Source organism: Orycteropus afer, unplaced genomic scaffold (genome assembly GCF_000298275.1).
Source record: "Orycteropus afer afer isolate SDZICR_OR568_19922 unplaced genomic scaffold, OryAfe1.0 scaffold00067, whole genome shotgun sequence".
In the NCBI taxonomy this organism is placed as follows: Eukaryota; Metazoa; Chordata; class Mammalia; order Tubulidentata; family Orycteropodidae; genus Orycteropus; species Orycteropus afer.
In genome coordinates this window covers 6,088,357-6,101,830 of record NW_006921654.1, presented here as the reverse complement: position 1 = coordinate 6,101,830, position 13,474 = coordinate 6,088,357, and the positions used below count along the sequence as shown (strand labels likewise).

The 13,474-nt window shown below is 40.2% G+C and overlaps 1 protein-coding gene across 1 annotated transcript in view; it reads left to right on the top strand.

Moving 5' to 3' along the window:
- NOB1 (NIN1 (RPN12) binding protein 1 homolog) overlaps window positions 1-2,958 on the top strand; it is a 13,740-nt gene extending 10,782 nt beyond the window's left edge. The window contains exon 9 of the mRNA XM_007940314.2: window positions 2,689-2,958. Coding sequence (XP_007938505.1) covers window positions 2,689-2,958 — 270 coding nt within the window. The remainder of the gene's footprint in view (window positions 1-2,688) is intronic.
- The last annotated feature ends 10,516 nt before the right edge of the window (window positions 2,959-13,474 follow it).

The window sequence follows — 13,474 nt, the reverse complement described above, 5'->3', positions numbered from 1 at the left end:
GTTGAGGAATGTCCCTTCTATTCCTATTTTGCTGAGAGTTTTGATCAGGAATGGGTGTTGGATTTTATCAAATGCCTTTTCTGCATCAATTGATAGGATCATGTGGTTTTTGTTCTCTGTTTTTTTTTAATGTGGTGGATGACGTTGATTGTTTTTCTAATGTTGAACCATCCCTGCATACCTGATACGAACCCCACTTGGTCATAATGAATGATTTTCTTGATATGTTGTTGGAGTCTGTTGGCCAGGATTTTGCTGAAGATTTTTGCATCTATGTTCATGAGGGATACGGGTCTGTAGTTTACCTTTTGAGTGATGTCTTTGCCTGGTTTTGGTATCAAGGTTATGCTTGCTTCATAAACATGAGTTAGGATTCCATCCTTTTCTATGTTTTGGAGTAGTTCGATTAGGATTGGTATCAGTTCTTCTCTGAATGTTTGATAGAATTCTCCAGTGAAACTGTCTGTGCCAGGACTATTTTTTGTTGGTAATTTTTTGATAAGGTGTTCAATTTCTTCTTTTGTTATGGATCTGTTCAACTTTTCCACATCAGTCTGTATTAGTTTAAGTAAGTGGTATGTTTCTAGAAATCTGTTCATTTCTTCCAGATTTTCAAATTTGTTGGAGTACAGTTCTTCATAGTATCCTGCCATTATTCTTTTTATTTCAGTTGGTTCTGTTGTGATGTCACCCATTTCGTTTCTTATTCATGTTATCTCTATTCTCTCTCTCTTTTCCTTTGTTGAATTTGTCAGTGGTTTGTCATTTTCATTGATCTTTTCACAAAACCAACTTCTGGCTTGTTGATTTTTTTCAATTTTCCTTCTATTTTCTGTTTCATTGCTTTCTGCTCAAATCTATTGTTTCCTTTCTTTGGGTGACTGTAGGCTTTTCCTGCTGGTTCGTTTTCTGATTGCTGGAGATAGTGCTTTAAAGTGTTGATTTTGGCTCTTTCTTGCATTTATTGCTATAAATGTGTGCATTTATTGCTAAAAATTGGCCTCTGATCACTGCTTTTGCTGTGTCCCAATTTTGGTATGTTGTGTTTTCATTCTCTTTGATTCAAGGAATTTTTCAATTTCACTTTTTATTTCTTCTCTTACCCAGTCTTTCTTAAGGAGAGTGTCGTTCAGTTTCCATTTGTTTTACTCTTTTTCTGTTTATCTTCCTATTGTTGATTTCTCATTTGATAGCATTATGATCTGAGAAGATGCTTTGCAGTATTCCAGTGTTTTTAAATTTATTAAGGCTTGCTATATGGCCTAACATATGGTCTATCATGGAGAATGTTCCATGTGCTCTCGAAAAGAATGTGTATTGTGTTGTTGTTGGGTGAAGTGCTCTGTAGATGTCTACAAGGCAAAGTTGGTGGACTGTATTGTTTAGCTCTTCTGCATCTTTGCTGAGTTTCTTGCCAGTTGTTCTATCTTTCAAAGAAAGTGGTATATTAAAGTCTCCCACTATAATTGTGGAGTCATCTCTTTGCCTTTTCAACTCTTTTAAAGTCTGATTTATGTATTCTGGAGCTCTTTCATTGGGTCCATAGATATTTATTATGGTTATATCTTCTTGTTCAATTGATCCTTTAATTATTCTGTTGATCCTTTAATCATTATATAATGTCCTTGTTGTCTCGCATGGTGGTTTTTGTCTTAAAGTCAGTTTGATCAGAAATTAATATTGGCACTCCTGCTCTTTTTTCATTGCCATTTGCTTGATATATCTTTTTCTAACCTTTGATTTTTAGTCTGTTCTTGTCTTTGTCTCTAAGGTGTGTCTCTTGTAGACAGCATATTGATGGTTTATGTTTTCTTACCAATCTGCAACTCTCTGTCTCTTGAGTGGTGCATTCAATCCATTAACATTCATTGTAATTATCAACAAGTATGAATTGGTTGCTGTCATTTTGTTATGTGTTTCAAAAAGGTACTTTTTTGATGGAACATAAACTTACAGTTTTTAAGAGTCATGCATTTATTATCATGTGAGTTAGAGGAAACTTGACTTGCATCCAATTCCTCATCTGCAGTTTTGTGGCTGTTATTACTTAGGAAGAGGCTACATTTTTTTCATACATTGGTTTAAAGAAAAGTGTTGCGTAAATAATGGTACACAGCATGCAGCTGGGACAGAGAGTGAAAGTAGGACTGACTGTGGGGACTGTTAAGAGGACTTGGGAGTGTGTCAATGGAGAATGTCTTGTTGAAAAGAGAATTACCTACTGGAGGTGAGTGGGCAGGACTGTGACTGAGTTGAATGTTTTCCATTAAGGGGGTTCCTCTAAGGAAGTCGGGGACCTGACAGGGAGAACAAACTGAAGCATACTTGAAAGCCCCCCATGGTGCTGTTGGTGCCCGATGGGTAGATCGTCAGCCCTTCATTCCTTGCATTGAATTTCATTCTTTTGTTACTGTTCTTCTCTGGAAAGGAGTGGCCTCACAAGAAAACTCATAGGCAAGTGACCTGACCCGCTTGGGCTTCAGGTTCTCATCAGTAAGTTGTGAGAGTCAAGTGGGAAGATACATGTCACATGTTTAGCATCTAATAAGGCAGCATGTTATTGACGCCATTGTTGTCTGGTTGCATTGTGATCTGTAACATGAGCTTTGCTGTAACAGGATGTGGATGTGTATCGATGAACGTGGATCTTCCTGCTCTTCTAAAGGCCTTTCCTTGTCTTCTTTGCAGTATTCACTTCCCACTCCCAAGGGGGGCAAATATGCCATCAACCCTCATTTGACTGAGGACCAGCGCTTCCCTCAGCTGCGACTCTCCCGAAAGGCCAGGCAGAAAACCAACGTGTTTGCCCCTGACTACATAGCTGGGGTCTCTCCCTTTGCCGAGAATGACATTTGCAGCCGGTCAGCTGCCTTGCAGATCCGAGATAGCACGTTCGGGGCCGGGAGGAGGCGGTTAAATCCCAATGCTTCCAGAAAGAAGTTTGTGAAGAAAAGGTGAAGTGGCAGCTCCCACGGGCACACTGGGTTGCTGCTGCTGTGGAGTACTGGTGTCTCACTTCCCCAGTCGTGTCACTCCAGAACCATCTGGATGGGAAGAACGGGCCCAGCTCGCAGACTGCTGCTGTGTGACTTGCCGTGGTATGCTGGGTGTGTGGTGGGACTGAGCCACCCTGGCCTATGAATATTCAGAGGGCTAGCGTGCCTGCCCTATTGAGTGGAATTTGATAGAAACAGAAGAAGAATGTCCTGAGACATCTTTTTCTGCCTTTAAAGGGGGAATTCCCAAATGGTATTTTTCTAATAAATGTGGTTGCAAGCTTCTGTGCATATTTATCAAATAGTGTTATTTTTTGCTTCTTAGGTAATTTGAAGACTAACATTTACAGTATATACCAGAGGATTAAGCATTTAGATTTCTCTTTTTGCCATAAAATATAGTAAACCAAAAAGGCAAATCAGCTGCTGGGGAGTGGACTTGACTCTTGGCACCCATGTATGTTAGAGGAGAACTGGGCTCCACAGCTTTCCAAGGGTGTGGCCTTTTAGCAGCAGATCTCCAGGCCTTTATTCAGAGGCACTTTTGAGTAGGTTTGAACTGCCAGCCTTGTGGGCCCCCCTTTGCCCTCGTCCTAATCCCCAGCACCTGTGAATGTGTTACCTTACATGTCACAGGGGCTGTGCAGATGGGACTTTAGGGTTGTGTGGTGGGAAGATTATTCAGGTGGGCCAGTGCAATCAAGGGTCCACATACAAAGGAGGCAGGAGGGTTACTGTTAGAGGAGATGTGACCCAAATGGCAGAGTTGGATACGATTCAACCATGAGCCCCGATGCTGGAAAAGTCAAGGACAGATTCTCCCCCATAGGCTCCAAAAGGAACGCAGCTCTGACCACACCTTGTTTTATCCCCAAAAGACCCATTCTGGGCTTCTGAACTCCAGGACTGTAAGATAATAGATTTATGTTGTTTTAAGCCACTGAGTTGGTGGAAATTAATATGTAACAATACCTCTGGTTACAAACCAACACCCAGGGAGAATCTTTTTTGCCTTCCCCTGTCCATGTGTACAGCTCCCTTCCCCACTGTGAGAACCCTGGTTCCGACAATATACTGACTCACTTGCTCAATCTAAAAATTCACAGAAAATAGTTTCAGAGTTGCTATAGCCATATCAATATCAAAACAAATCTGCTACATGTAAAATTTCTTTACAGTTCTTTAAGTTGATAGTATATACTGAGAGTGCTACCTTAAAAGTTTGTTAGTTTTTTTTTTTTCCTTCTTTGCAATAATCTTGCTCATTTGGTATATAACTAACTTGTTTTGGTTTATATTCAGTTAAAAAATTTTCCCCATCCTATTGATGGAATTTTACTTTTATGAAATACAAAAACACTAACATAATTCCAGGGAACTCTGGTGGCATAGTGCCTAAGGCATTTGCTAACCAGAAGGCTGGCAGTTCAAACCTACCAGCCACTCCTCAGAAGGAAGGTTGTGCAATCTACTTCCATAGTGATACCACCTCGGAAACCCAAGGAGGGGTTGCAATGAGTCAGATCCGACTTGACAGCAGTGAGTTTGGTTTTTTTAACGTAATTCTAAATGTCAAAACTAATACAAGGAATACATGGAATTGGATGCCATCCCTTCCTTCATACTACCTCATTTCTCCTCAACATCTATAGATAATTTCATGTTTCTGACTTATAATTGTTTCCGTTTACAAAAACAAGTATGTATGGAATCAATAAAACCAGAAGTTGGTCCTTTGAAAAGATCAATAAAATTGACAAAAAAAGAAAAGATGCAAATGACCAAAATGAGAAACGAAAGGGGACATTACAATTGACCTGCTAGAAATAAAGAGAATTGTGACAGGATAGGATGAGCAGCTGGTGTATCCACAGTCTGGATAACCGAGGTGAAATGGGAGCTCTGGTAGCATAGTGGCTAAGGCACTTGACTGCTAACCAGAAGGCTGGCATTCAAATCCACCAGCCACTCCTTGGAAGGAAGATGGGGCAATCTACTTCTGTAGTGATACTGCCTCGGAAACCCAAGGAGGGGTCGCTATGAGTCGGGTCTGACTTGATGGCACATAACAACAATAACAAATGATGAGCAGCTGGTGTGTCCACAGCCTGGATAACCTAGGTGACAGGGACAGACTCACAGGTGCACACAACCCACCCAAACCCATTAAAGAGGAAATACAAGTCCCGACAGACCCACAGCAAGTGAAGCAAAGATCGAATCAGTTATGAAAACCTCCCAACAACAACAACAAAGCCTGGGACAAGATGGTTTCACTTGGGAATTCTGACAAACATTAAAGCAGAAACATCACCAATCCTGTTAAACTCTTCCAAAAGAAAGAGAAAGAAGGAATACTCCCTAATTCATTCTATGAAGCAAAGATAACCCTGAAAACACACACAAAACTATAGGCCAATATCTCTTACAAATATAGATGCAAAAATACTCAACAAAATAGCAAACAATCCAACAAGATGTTAAGAGTCACACTGTGGCTAAGTGGGCTTGAGGAATGTAGGTGGTTCAACAGGTAACAGCAACGTAATATACTACGTCAATAGAACAAAGGAAGAGAACCACATGATCATCTCTGGATGCAGAAAAAGCATTTGATAAAATCTAACACCTTTTCTTGATGGCAGTGAGATTCTCCCTATGTTCTTGAATTTAAAGTCTAGCAGATGACAAAACTGACTAGTCCTCTCCTTATACCTTTTATGCACATCCCACCACCACAAGGATGTCATGCACCTTATTTACATTATTCGCAGGCTATCCATTCCCCTTGGTGCACTGCAAGCACCTCCCCTGCACACCCAGCCAACTGGTGAGAGTTAAAAAGACCATGGCTAGAAGGGCCATACCAAGCAATTCACTGTGACGCACACACACGGTCACATGCTTTAGCATAAGTAACACAACAAAGGTAAAGGATTTCCAGTACTCTGCTTTCAGCCAAGATCCAGCTGACTTCAGCAGTGATATCCCTTATTCCACATCCTCTTCAGAATCTGGCTTCGATTTCTGGCAGGTCCCTGTCAATGCGCTACTGCAACCATTTTTTAATTATCTTCAGCAAATTTGATTTGTGTTTGCTATTAATAATACTGTTAGATAATCCCCTATTGGATCAGCTTTCTTTGGAATGGGCACAAATATGGATCTCTTCCAGTATGTCGGCCAGATAGCTGTCTTCCAAATTTCTTGGCATAGGCAAGTGAGTGCTTCCAGTGTTAAATCCATTTGTGGAAACATCTCAGTTGTATTCCATCAATTCCTGGAGCTTTGTTTTTCAACAATGCCTTCTTTCAGTTCAACTTGGCCTGATCATAAGCTTGATCATATGCTACCTCTTGAAATGGCTGAATGTCAACCAATTCTTTTTGGTACAGAAATTTTCTTCCGTTCTTTTGATGCCTCCATATTCTACCATAGAATGCTCAATATTGCAACTCAGGGCTTGACTTTTTTTCTTTAGTTCTTTGAGCTTGAGAAACACCAAACATGTTCTTCCCTTTTGGTTTTCTAACTCCTGGTCTCTGCATATTTCATTATACTACTTTACTCTGTCTTCTCAAGCCACCTTTGAAATCATCTGTTCAGCTCTTTTACTTCATCATTTCATCCATTTGCTTTAGCTACTCTGTTCAAGTGCGAGTTTCAGCGTTTCTTCTGACATTCATTTTGTTTTTTTCTTTCTTTCCTGTATTTTTTATGACCTTTTGCTTTCTTCCTGTCTGATGTCCTGGATGTCATCCCACAACTCGTCTGGTTTCAGTCATTAGTGCCCAATGTGTCAAATCTGTTCTTGAGATGGTCACTAAATTCAGGTGAGATATATTCAGGACATACTTTGGCTCTGATGGAGTTGTTTTAATTTCCTTCAACTCCAACTTCAACTTGCATATGAACAACTGATAGTCTGTTCGTCACTTGGCCCCTGAGCTTGTTCTGACTGGTGATATTGAGCTTCACCATCACTTTCCACAGAGGTAGACAATTTGATTCCTGTGTATTCTATCTGACAAGGTCCACATTTATAGTCACTGTTTATATTATTGAAAAAATGTATTTGCAAGTAATAAGGCATTGGTCTTGCAAAAATTCTATCATGTGATTTCTGGCATCATTTCTATCACCAGGGCTATATTTTCTAGTTACTGATCCTTCTTCTTCCAGTGTTTGCATTCCAATCACCAATAACTATCAATGCATCTTAATTGCATGTTTGATCAATTTCAGACTGCAGAAGTCAGTCAAAAATCTTCAATTTCTTCATCTTTGGTATTAGTGGTTGGTGCATAAATTGTATTATTTGTGTGAACTGGTCTTCCTTATAGGCATATCGATATTATCCTATCACTGACAGTATTGCACTTCAGGATAGATCTTGAAATGTTCTTTTTTGACAATGACTATGATGCCAATCCTCTTGAATTTGTCATCCCCAGCATGGTGGACCATATGTTTGTCCAACTCTAAATGGCCAATACCACTCCATTTCAGCTCATTAATGCCTAGAATATTGATCATTATGCATTCCATTTCATTTTTGACAATTTCCAGTGTTCCTAGATTCATAGTTAATATGTTCCACATTCTGATTATTAATGGATGTTTGCAGCTGTTTCTTCTCATCTTGAGTCAAGCTACATCAGCAAATGAAGGTCTTGAAAGCTTTACTCCATCCAACTCATGAAGGTCAACTATATTTTGAGTTGGCAGCTCTTCCCAGTTTTATTAGGAGTGCCTTCCACTTTGAGGGGCTCATCTTCCAGCACTACACCAGATAATGTTCCACTGCTCTCCATAAAGTTTTCCCTGGCCAATTTTTTCAGAAGTAGATCTTCAGGTCCTCCTTCCTCATCTTAGACTGGAGGCTCTACTGAAGCCTGTCCACCACAGGTGACCCTGCTGGGATTTGAAACACCAGTGGCATAGTTTCCAGCACCACAGCAACATACAAGCCACCACAGTAGGACAAACTGACAGAAGGGTGGTGGAAAAGAATAAAACACCTAGGAATAAATCAAACCGGGGACATGAAGGACTTATACAATGAAAACTATAAAACTGCTAAAAAGATTAAAGAAGACAAAGGGAAAGATGTTCCACGTTCATGGATTGGAAGATTTACTCTTGTTAAGATGTCAATACTACGTCACAGCCAGCTACGCTAAGGAAGCAAGTAGTTGGTCCTACGGACTTGGGACCATGGTCACAGAGGACATCAACTGGCATAACATACTACACAAAAACAACATTCTACATCCTACTTTAGTGAGTAGCAGGTGAAGTCTTCAAAGTTTGCAAGCGGCCATCTAGATGCAACGATAGGGCTCTCCTCTCCAGAGGAAAGAAGAATGAAGAAAAGCAAAGATGCATGAAAACAATTAGTCCAAGGGACTAATAGACCATGTGATCCTCAGCCTATCTGATCATGAGACCAGAAGAACTAGATGGTGCCCAGCTACCACTGTCAACTACTCAGAGGGGAATCAGTGCAGTAGATCCTTGGTAAAGTAGGAAAAAAATGTGGAACTGAAAAAAAAAAAAAAAAAGGCCAGGTTTCCTGGTCTGATAGAGCCTGGTGAGACCCCTGAGACTATGGCCCTAGTTACCCTTCAGGTCCTCATCCTGTGGCTTCCAGCCAAACAACAGACAGGCATATGAGGCGAACAGTTACATCAGGTAGATACACTCCTTGGAGTGATCAATTGTGGGAGAAGAGAAGGGCAGTGTTTACACAGGGAGACAGCTCAGCAGGTGGGAGTGCATGGGAGGGAAAGACAAAGGGAAAGGAGGTAGTAACTAGAGGGAGAAAGTGGGAAAAGACCTATCTGTGGGGAATTGCAGTCAATGTCATGAAACAAAAAGTGTATGACCTGCTGTATGGAAAATGAATTTGCTTTGTACACTTTCACCCAAATCACAATTTTTAAAAAAAAAAAAAAGTCAATACTACCCAAATTGATTTATAGATTCAACAAAATTCTAACATCCTTCTTTATAGAAACAGAAAAAACAATCCTCAATTTCATATGGAATGGCAAATAAATAAATAAATAAATAAAGCAATGTTGAAAGAAAAGAACAAAGTAGGAGGGCTCATACTTCCTGATTTTAAAACATACTATAACTCACTGCCATCAAGTCAGTTCCAACTCATAGCAACCCCAACTGGTTTTCCAAGGCTGTAAATCTTTATGTAAATAGATTGCCTCATCTTCCTCCTGTGGGGCAGCTAGTGGGTTTCAACCACCGTTCTTTAGGTTGACAACCAAATGTCTTACCAACTATGCCACCAGAAGCTGGAACTGATATAACAACAGACACACTGACCAATGGAATAGAATTAAGAGTCCAGAATTTTTTGCCAAAACTTTGGACAAGGGTGCTACGTCAATTCAATGGGGAAAAGAAAGACAAGTCTCTTCAATAAATGGTGCTGGGAAAATTGGATTTACACATGCAGATTTTATTCTCTCACAGTTTAGGAGGCTAGAAGTCCAATTTCATGGTATCAACTCCAGGGAAAGTCTTTTATAGATTCTATAAACTCTCTCTAAAAATAGAACTACCATGTTGGTTTTGTTGTTGTTGTTCTTGTTAGGTGCCACTGAATTGGCTCCAACTCATAGCAACCCTATGTACAATGGAACAAAACACTGCCCGATACGATACCATGTCAGCCTCACAATCCCGAGTCCACTGTTGCAGCCACTGTGTTGATCTATCTCATTGAGGGCTTTCCCCTCTTCGCTGACCCACCACTTTACCAAGTATGATACCCTTCTTCAGAGAATGGTCCCCTTCTGACAACATGACAAAAATAGGTGAGACAAAGTCTGGCCATTCTCACTTTGAAGGAGCATTCCAGCTGTGCTTCTTCCAGGATAGATTTGTTTGTTCTTTCTGGTAGTCCAGAACTACCATATGAACCAGCAATTCCACTCCTGGGTATATACCCAAAAGACTTGAAAGCAGAAACTCAAAAGACTTGTATGCCAGTGTTAACTGCAGCTCTATTCACAACAGCCAAAAGATGAGAACCACCTAAATGCCCATCAACAGATGACTGGATAAACAAAATGTGTTACGATATACAATGGAATACTACTCAGCCATAGGAGAAATGAAGTACTGACACATGCTACCGTACAGATGGAGCTTGAAGACGTTATGCTGAGTGAAATAAGCCAATCACAAAAGGAAAATATTATATGACCTGTTTTGGTTCTTGAGTGTGGCTCTAACAGAAAACACCACACATGAGTGGCTTTAACAAACAGGGATTTATTGTCTTACAGTTTAGGAGGCTAGAAGTCTGAACTCAAAGTGGGTGAAAGCCTCTTGACCCTGGGCTTCAGCTCTGCCTCTTGCTCCTGACCCACTGAAGCTAGAGGCTTCTCTTAACTCAAACAGCCTCTGGCTGCTGACATAGACAAACCCAAGGTGACAAATAAAAAGTCTCAGTCCCAAGATTATCAAACAACATGGCAGGCCAGTAGTTCAAGTCCATCAACAGTCTCAAGATCAGCAGACAGATTGGGATCTTAAAAGCTTGCAAACAGCCATCTAGATGCAATGATGGGTCTCTCCTCATCCAAAGCAAAGAAGAATGAAGAAAAACAAAGATTCATGAAAACAATTAGTCCAAGCGACTGGTACACATGCAATCCTCAGCCTATACGACTATGAGACCAGAACTAGATGGTGCCTAGCTACCAATGTCAACCACTCCGAGGGGGATCTGTGTAGGAGATCCTGGATAGAGTGGGAGAACAATGTGGAACAAAACTCAAAATCATTAAAAAAAAGGACCAGGTTAGCTGGTCTGATAGAGCCTGGTGGAACCACTAAGACTATGGCCCCTAGCTGCCCTTCAAGTGTGGAATTGAACCCACACCTGTGGCTACCAGCTGAACAAAAAAAAAAAAGGCATATGAGTTGAACATTTACACTAGGTAGATACACTCCTTGGAGAGAATAATCATGGGAGAAAAACGGTCTGTTTATGCACAGGGAAACAGCTCAGGGGGCAGGAGTGCATGGAGGGATGAACACAGGGAAGTGGTAACTATGGGGAGGACGTGGGAGGGAAGTCGTTGCATTGTGGTGAATTGCAGTCAATGTCATAAGACAAAGTATATATGAGCTGCTGTAATTTGCTCTGCAGATCACACACAAAAAAAAGAAAGACTAAAAAGATCAGCAGACAATATAGCAGGCCACTGAGATGAAGACTCGGTCAAATGCAGGATCCAGATGTGCCAAAAGCTCCAGAGACCTTTCTCAAAGCTATTTTCTCATATACTGGAAGCAGACCACATCTTTAAGGCAGCTACTCAGCTGCTCCAGTAGATTCCACCATGGAACTGATTACCAGTCTCATCCTAGAGAATAACTACATTCAGCTGCCCAGCCACTCAAAACAAGGCCTAGCCAAGTTGACACACAACTATCACATGACCTCACTTATATAGAAAGACAAGAAAAGGCACATACACAGAGATCAAAGTTTATCAATGGTAATCAGAGGCAGGAAGGAAGGAGAAAAGGACGGTTAATGATGTTGGAAAAATTACCTTGATTTAGGATAGGGTTGCACAGTTGATGACTGTAATTACTGTAAATAAGTTGTACACCTGGAAAAAGCGGAACTGACAAAACTTGTGTGATAGATATATTTACATCAACAACAACAACAAAAAGAGTAGCTGCTGAGGCTGCATATATACAACCAAACACTTCATGGGATTTGGTCCCTTGGTTTGGAGGTTTAGGGTCATAGGGTCATATTTTCATGTGACATCCCAGTCAAATGGCCAAATAACATGTTTAGTGCTTCTGTTCTACCTCCTAGTTCACTGTGTAGTGCCTGGGGTCTTAAAAGCTTACAAATGGACATCCTGGAGCAAAAAAGGAAGAAGGAAAGTGAGAAGAAGACTATGGGGTATGTGGCTAACTGCCTCCATGAACAACCGTCTCTTTCTGAGACCAGAACAAGATGGTGCCTGGTTACATTTTGATCAAAAGTTCCTAGAAGAATCCTGATCAAAAGGGGGAAAACGCAGGACACATTTGGAAATTCTCATGGATTCCAGGCCTTCTGGAGCCATGGATGGTGGATGAACCTCTGAAATTAATGCCCTGAGATAAACTGTAAAACTCCCCTTGAAGTCTTCTTAAAACTGAAATAGTTTAGCTTTACTCATGAAAAATGTCTTCCTTGAGCATCATGGTCTTTTTTTTTTTTTTTTTTTTGGTTGATGTGTTTCTTATATCTTTCTAATATACAGGTGCTCGCTCTCTCTCTTGCAAATTATTTGTTGAAGTGCAGGCAATGTTGTGAGACAAAATGTGTATGAACTGCTGTTTGGAAAATGAATTTGCTCTTTAAACTTTCACCCAAATCACAATAAAATTTTTTTAAAAAAATATTTGTTGAACGAAACAGGTGTTCTGTAAAATCCCCCACATTTTGGATTTTAATATTATACCTTTATAGTGTTTTAAAACTTGTTCTTCTGTCTCACATATTTTCTGTAAACTGATTGTTAGGTCATGGGTGAATTCCTCAGGAAAAACAAGATAAATACCTGATTCTTTCCCTTTATTTTCAACTATATTTCAAATATGACTAATTAGGTTTTTCTTTTGGGTGTGTTATTATTAATTTTATTTATTTATTTTTTTATTTTAAAATTTTATTTTGATTTGGGTGAAGATTTACAGAGTAAATTCACTTTTCATACAGCAGTTCACATAATGTACTTTGTCTCATGTCATTGACCAAAATTTACAATGCAACAGCTCCCCTCCCACTTCCTCCCCATAGTTACCTCTTCCCAGTGACCATCCCTCCATACTCTTCTGCGCGCTGAGCTGTCTCCCTGTGCATAAGCAGCACTTCCTTCTCCCATGATTGTTCTCTCCAGGGCGTGTGTCTACTTGAGGTAAATGTTTAGCATCATGGTCTTTTAAGAACTATCTACAGGAGATCAGTTGACAAAATTAACTCAAAAGATTTGATAAGAACCTGAGGGGGCAGTGAGGGAAGAACAACTTAGAAAAGGAGGGTGAGAGTGTTTCTACAACTAAAAATATGTAACAAGTGTCACAGTATAGAAACTGCTGAGTTGGTGTATGTCTTGCTATGTATATTCTTAATAACAACAAAATAAATAAAAGTTAGAAAAAAAATAAGTGTATATGTATGCATTTGTTGTTGTTAGGTGCCATGAGTCAGTTCCAACTCTTAGCGACAGTGTGTACAACAGAACAAAACACTGCCCACTCCTTTGCCATTCTCACAATTGCTACTTTTGACGAGCCCATAGTTACAGCTACTATGTCAATCTATTTCATTGAGGGTCTTTTTTTTTTTTTTTTTTTGGCTGACTTTCTACTTTGCCAAACATGATGTCCTTCTCCAGGGGCTGGTCCCTCTGGGTAACGTGTTCAAAGTACAT